General features: G+C 39.2%; 1 protein-coding gene across 1 annotated transcript in view; it reads left to right on the plus strand.

Moving 5' to 3' along the window:
• Window positions 1-7,196, plus strand: part of CRB1 (crumbs family member 1, photoreceptor morphogenesis associated) — a 113,280-nt gene that overhangs the window by 78,768 nt on the left and 27,316 nt on the right. Inside the window, 3 exon segments of the mRNA XM_009326172.1 lie at window positions 1,848-2,398; window positions 2,791-2,956; window positions 5,700-6,606. Of these exon segments, the coding sequence (XP_009324447.1) occupies window positions 1,848-2,398; window positions 2,791-2,956; window positions 5,700-6,606 (1,624 nt within the window).

Genomic DNA, 7,196 nt, shown 5'->3' on the forward strand with positions numbered 1-7,196 from the left:
TTTGATACATGGGTTCTAGATATATGCCATACTTAAAAGACTGTGGCAGGTTCCTTAAAAGGCAGAGTGGGGGAGACTTGCGGTAAAGGACAACATAAGAAATGCTAGTGTCTTTTTGAAGAAAAGTTGCTGCCAAGTATTTAATTGACAAGAGGCAATATTTTCTCTACATATACAAAATAACAAACAGATGTTGACTCATTTTGATCAACATCCAGATGCTGTGACCCAAGACGTTAATATTGACCAAGGTGATGCTAGCCATCTCATCAAACAAAAGATCAGATTGATGAGATATATATGTATATTTATAAATAGAGAGAAATGTAACAAAGTAATTGTAAACATGAAATACCTTTTTGAAGGTTAATGTTTCCTTCTAGTACTACAAATGTGTAATCCTCATTCCAGCAGAAATTTTCCTTTTACCCTCATGAAAAAATGTCTCAGTCTCTAGTACCACCTTACAGAGAAGATATAACTTAAAGAGATTTAATGCCTCAAAACACCCATTTCAACAAATGTTTATTTTTACATACCACAGTTTTAACAAGCAGATGTAGATATGTAGGTAATCTTATTCACAGAATTAAATTATTTCAAATTTAATTTATTTATTGTCTGTTTAGGAACAAGTAAGGCATTTATTCCTGTTGCTAAATAATATTACTGTGCCACATAGCAGTGCAGGGTGGTTATTAAGGGTCTGTTGGGGCTTCACAGTCAGTCCCCTATTTTCACTGGGTTTTTTAATGTAGTAATAAAAAAAAGTAGTGCTGCAGGCAGAAACTTGGCCTATGAGGTCTCGCTCTAGGAGTTTTACTGCACAAAAGAGGACTGACTCTTTAGTTATTTGAGCATTTAAAAAAAGCTTGGTTTATTCTTTCTATGAATTTGATATATTAAAAATAGCTCTTGAAAGTGTTTAGGCAGGAAGTCTATAATATTGAGGACAAGATCACGAAACTTAAAGTGTAAAAATAGAAACACTTTGTTGTGCTTTAACGAGATGATTCCTCAGAGTAAAATACGGTTTGGGCTACATATTTAGTATCCTTATAAGTCTGAAAATCATTACTGAAAATGAAGAGTAAAGGAGAGAGACAGATGGTTTTGGTTTAATCGTTTTAATTGATAAGCATTAAAAAAAAAGAGAAAAAGGCTTACTCGATCCTGGATCATTTTTCCCCCACGACACCATAGCCTTATGGGCACTCACAGGACTGAGCAGGATTCATAACGGGATACAAGTTGATATATATGAGCACGTGTTGAGCCCCAGCAACAGAAAGTCTGTCAGAGAACTGGGGAGTACATGCAGCACCAAATAGGTGCCCTGTTTGGAGGTTTTACACAAGAAGGGTTTGCTGAGCAGCTTTCAGCTATTTCTACAGTTGGAATCAGTGCAAAAAATATCACAAAGTTCCAGAGTTATGTTAACTTCCATGGCCATCAAAGCCACTAGGTTCTTTTCAAAATGATCTTTCTGAGGACAAATCCAGGAAACTGTAGAAATCTGCCCTTGTTTAACTATTTGAAAACACAGCATTACAGAGAGCATGATAAAGGAGAAAAATATGCCAAATAATATAACATCTGGTCCTGTACTGGGGCTTAATGCTACAGCCATGGAAGCCAACAGGAGTTTTGAAGTAGAAGCTATTTACAGCTGGATCAAGTCTTTATTCATCCATAAATACCAGCACATCTTACTACCATACGTAAATATTACCAGAAGCAGCTATTTGATCACTGCATTAGCTCCCCTGTCATGTAGCCCTAACTGTTTTATTTTTCTCCCTTCTTCTCTTTTTTTTTTTATATTTTCCCATATCTCTAACCTCAAGAGTACATTCCAGGCCGGTTTGGATCTGAGGACTCCGCAGGCTATGCTGCTTTTTCTGTCGGTGCCACTCAGAATGAAAAGTTGAACATATCAATGTTTGTCCGAACACGCAAATATTCTGGCTTGTTACTGGCTTTGAGAAACAGTACTTACCTCTACGTAAGAGTCTACTTGGAAGGTGGGAAACTCACAATGTTAGCTCTAAATTCCATGAAGTTATTAGGGAAACACTCCATGAATGATGGAAACTTTTACTTAATAACATTAAAAATAGAACCAAATAAAATGGAATTGTTCCAGTCCTCTCAATACCTAGGCTTTATTTCTACTCCAGTACTAACCATCCAAAGTAAGGATATTCTTTACATCGGAGGCCTACCAGATAACAAAGAAACTGATAGAAATGGCAGGTATTTCAAAGGCTGCATCCAAGATGTAAGAGTGAATAACCAGCCACTAGAATTCTTCCCCATCACCAATCCACTGGATTCTCTTATGAACCGAACTCTGATCAATGTCACCCAAGGCTGCACTGGTGACAACCTCTGCAAGGTAAGAATGACATTTTTCAGAGCATTTTCACATGTTAATAATGGGGAATTTCTTTTAATTTTTCATACATTCCCATACATTAGTTGATGATAATGACATCTTAGGAAAATATGTAAAAATGCTAGAAAGAGCAGATTTTGTTGAGTTATGCTATATATGATGAATATCAGCAGCAAAATGTATTTGCAAAGGGGAGAATTAAAATATTTTAAGGTTGAAATACTGTTTTTCACCAATTGTTGAACATGCTGTGCTATCATAGTACTGGTCTTTATCACTTTCCATCTGGAATAAACAGAATTCTCCTTTTTGCCAAACAGTCCCCTATCCTTAGAGTTGGGAGTCCACCAGCTTTTATTCATACTTAGGTTGTCTCTTCTCTTTCTCCATAGCCCAACCCTTGCCACAACGGTGGTGTGTGCTATTCAATCTGGGATGACTTCACTTGCACATGCCCCCCTAACACAGTGGGGAAGGCATGTGAGGAAGTTAAGTGGTGTGAGCTTGGGCCCTGTCCTCATGAAGCACGATGCCAGCTGGTGCACCAAGGATTTGAATGTAGGTATATTTCAGTTATTCCTATCATCTCTGGAGATTAGAAACAATAGAAATTTCCATCAGCATTTCCTTAAAACTGCCTTTAAAGCTCATTCAAATGTTATTTCTGTAATAAATAATATTTATGTCAATTGTAAGTAACATTAACGGGAAGAGTCCGTCCTGCCAAACCCAGAAATTTTCAACCACACCCCCTGCCACAGACACCAATGTTTACATGACTTTTGCTTTTGACTTTTTCAACACAACTTGTTGAGGTTGTACAATAGATCAGTACATTGCCAGAACGTGAGTGTACCCCTCATAATTCCACTGCAAAGAGATAAGAGGATATCCAATGTTGGATTAACCTTCTGATGTTCTCCATCCTCCTGAAAAGACAAGCTACATGACATGCATTGCATCATTTGATTTTCTTAAATGTTAAATATCTTTGAAGAAAGTCACATTAATACCAGCAGCACAGTTATTCAACTAGTATCTTCATAAGAAGCACCTGCATGCCAAGCAGTCTATTTGAAAATTGATGATGAAAATTGAGAATCATTAGCTGTCTTAAGAACATTAGCCACCCTGCATATCTCTTTCCTTCTCCACTTTCCTTCTCCTTCCCACCCTGGAGTGGAATTTAAAAAGCAAGTAAGGATTTTGAAGCAATATTTTTTCTTTTTGCTATCAAAGAAAGCCCTAATGATGCTGTGAAGGAAGATAAATACACACACAGTCTGACGGAAGCTGTTAGAATGGCTGACTCTTAGGAATGAGAAGGTTGGTCAACAAAAGATTTCTATGATAGACGATTTGCTGACAGACCAATATGATGCTATTTTTGTTGAGATTGTTAGAATCAGCATTGCAGCACTTGATAAAATTTATAACTGAAATTAAAATAATTGCACCTTCTCTAATAAACATCTCTAATGATAACATCAAAATACGTCCTCTCATAAACTTTACTATTGCGTATTACGGTAGAATATAAACACACACAGACCGAGAAGTGAAAAGTATCTGAACTGTTTCCTTTTGCTAAACTCAGTCATTTACACTGTTAGATCACCTTTAGATTTCTGTGCTGTTTTATGTGGCAATAGCAGGGAGTTTCCCTAAAAGATATTCAAAAATTCCTGCACTACAGAGCTGTATTTTTAACTAGTTGTTTTCTTAGCTACAACATAGACTTCTTGTTGTTCAACTCAGGGTAATGAAAAAAAGGAGATTTACTGGCCAGTGAGTTTTCTGCCAGCCTGGTGTCTTATGTTCTGAACACCATTTTAAACTAAGGCAGAAAAAGAGCTGTTTTTCAGGGGCTGTGGCTATAGTTCCACCTAGATGGCTACAATTAGCAAGCCCTTTAGGAAAACATGAGCTCCAAGAAATGAGAAAAAGCCAATACAGAAAGCTGCTGTCGGGAACATCAAGTAACAGCAAAACTGTATGCCCAGTGTCACAACTGAGAGTAAAAGCACATCCAGATGGCTTGCTCTGCTCAGGACTTAATAAGAGTTCTACAGGAGTATTTTAGCTTTATGAGCTTAAAAAAGCTCTCAGCTTTGTGAGACATTTAAAAAAGCAGAAATAATTTTGAAAAGCTCTGACTTTCATTTTTAGTATGATTTCCTCTGAGGAAACTTCTCCTATGAGAAAGACACCACATTTGATGTGCCAGGCAATGAAGTTACAACTCTGCTGCCTTAGTATCAAGATATACAGTCAATAATTTTGTACTGGGACTGGGTTCTTTTCATCAAGAAACTATCTCTGAGCCCAGAGATAGTTCAGGAACCCACCTTATCTTAGTGCTAGGGTCTTGCAAAGCTAAATTTGTCTGAAGTACAGACAGAAGACATTCCTTCCTGTCCCTCCTCCCTGTCTATAATCCTCATAAATCTCAGAACATGCAAATTTACAGCCCGGCAAGTTAGTGCATTTTAGTAGAAACCATGCTAAATGAAAGATGTCAAATACCTTTGTGAAGATGTCCATAAAACTGTCACAGTGTTGCCCATCAATTTTCACTCTCAGCAGTGCAAACTGAGTACTCTGCTGCCCTCCCAGTCCCACCAGCATGGGCTTGGAGGTGCCAGCAGGGCTGTGGCAGTGCATACACAGCAGGAGAAGCTGGCTTTAAACGTGACAGGCATGACTCTTCTCACATTGGTTTTGCAGGGGCTTTTTGCCAACTGACTTCTATTAAATTCATCCTTTTTGCATCAGTGAGAGTAAATTGGGATCCAGTCAAATACTTTCTAAAACCTCTTTAGTGCTTTACCTAAGAAAAGAGGAATTGAGGACAAAGGTTCACCCTGGCCAGATCTGTCATGGGGAATAACTAGCTGCCGATACTTAGGGAATGAACATAAAATAACAAATATATATCTTCATTTGAAATACCCTCTCAGCCTCAGGTTTGAGTTGTATACAATTATGATCACTTCCTTCTCTTTGTCTAAAGAGGAAAAAGAGAGATAACACTAATGTAGAATTGTATCTTTAGAACGGTAACTTGAGATGATGCAAAGCAGCACACTTTTGATGTCAATATAGCTGGTGCTGGCACTGCCCTGTAATTTCTATAGCCATAAGGGCAGGCAAGGATAACTGAAACACTGGTGGAATTTGATTGTTTTTCAGCAAATGCAAAAGGACTTACATGACAGGGAGCATGGGGCACTGAAGAGATGTTGTTCCACATGTATTGGTTTAAAGTTGGCCTGGTTTCTCAATTATTATCTTTGCACAGGTCTTGCTAACGCAGTGTTTAGTGGCCGAAGCAGTGCGATATTTTACAGAAGCAACGGAAAAATCAGCAGAGACCTCACCAATATCGTATTTGGCTTTCGAACTAGGGACACTGACGTGATACTGCTGTATGCGGAGAAGGAGCCAGAGTTTGTTACCATCAGTATTCACAACTCCAAATTACTCTTTCAATTGCAAAGCGGCAACAGCTTTTATAAGCTGACCCTTGCTAGTTCACAGCCTGTGAGTGATGGGAAATGGCATCAAGTGACGGTCTCTATGGTAGAGCCCCTGTCCCAGTTCTCTAGATGGCACATTGATATAGATAACAAGAAAGACACTGCAACTAGCACAACTGCCGCGGGAAGCCTCAACTTTTTAAGAGAAAAGACAGACATCTATGTGGCTGACAAGGCTTTTGACAGTCTGGATGGCCTGCGAGGATGCATGAGCACCATAGAAATCAGTGGCATTTATCTCTCATACTTCGAAAATGCTGACATCCCTACTAAAAAACCTCAAGAGGAGCAATTTCTCAAAATATCCGCAAACCCTGCTCTTACTGGCTGTTTGCAGGTAGACGTCTGCAGCTCAGGTCCCTGTATGCATGAGGGGATATGTGAAGACTTCTATACTTCCTACCATTGTGTATGTCCCAAAGGATGGACTGGCACCCATTGCGAAGTCAACATCGATGAATGCTCTTCAAACCCCTGCATTCATGGAAACTGCACTGACGGGATCACCTCTTATGAGTGCAGTTGTGAACCTGGTTACACGGGGGTAAATTGTGAAGAGAACATAGACAACTGCCGTGGCCACCAGTGTGCAAATGGGGCCACTTGCATTGATGGGATTAATGGATATTCTTGCCTGTGTGCTGGCAACTTCACTGGAAAATTTTGCAGGTACTATAAACAAGGCAGATCCGTGTAATTTTGTCAGGTCTCTTCTGAAGGGTTATTACATCACTGATGTCTCCATTTTAAACACAGATGTTATGCATCTATCTATATATTAACCATGGCTGCAGAATTAATGTATAAAGAGTCTGCAGTACAGAAAGCTGTACAGATCAATTAGATGTGGACCGAGGCAGTGGAGAGCTGGCAGCTCAGGCAGAGACTGATGAGGCAAGGAGACAGGGAACAAGGCATAGCTCTGCTGCCCAGCTCTGCTGCCAGACTGGGTCCTACAGCTCTCTGATGACAGGATTACAAGTCTGCCAGAGCTCGGAGATAGATGTGTTACATCTTTTTTAGAAAAAAAGATTTTAAGGGTTTTGAATTTCTAAAACTATACTTTATTAGAGTAATAGAGCTCTAGAAGTATAAGTAGAGAAATTCAGAGTTGATGGGTAAGAGAAAATAACATTAGAATGTCTTGTAAAGAAGTTTGTCTCCCCACCCACAGCATCTTTGCTTAGGTGGGTCTTTTCCTCCAAGATTGTGCTCTCAGCCCAGCAGTCCTGGTGGCTGCAGACACCACACAGCCCACC

This window comes from Pygoscelis adeliae, unplaced genomic scaffold (genome assembly GCF_000699105.1).
Source record: "Pygoscelis adeliae isolate BGI_AS28 unplaced genomic scaffold, ASM69910v1 Scaffold256, whole genome shotgun sequence".
Lineage (NCBI taxonomy): Eukaryota > Metazoa > Chordata > Aves > Sphenisciformes > Spheniscidae > Pygoscelis > Pygoscelis adeliae.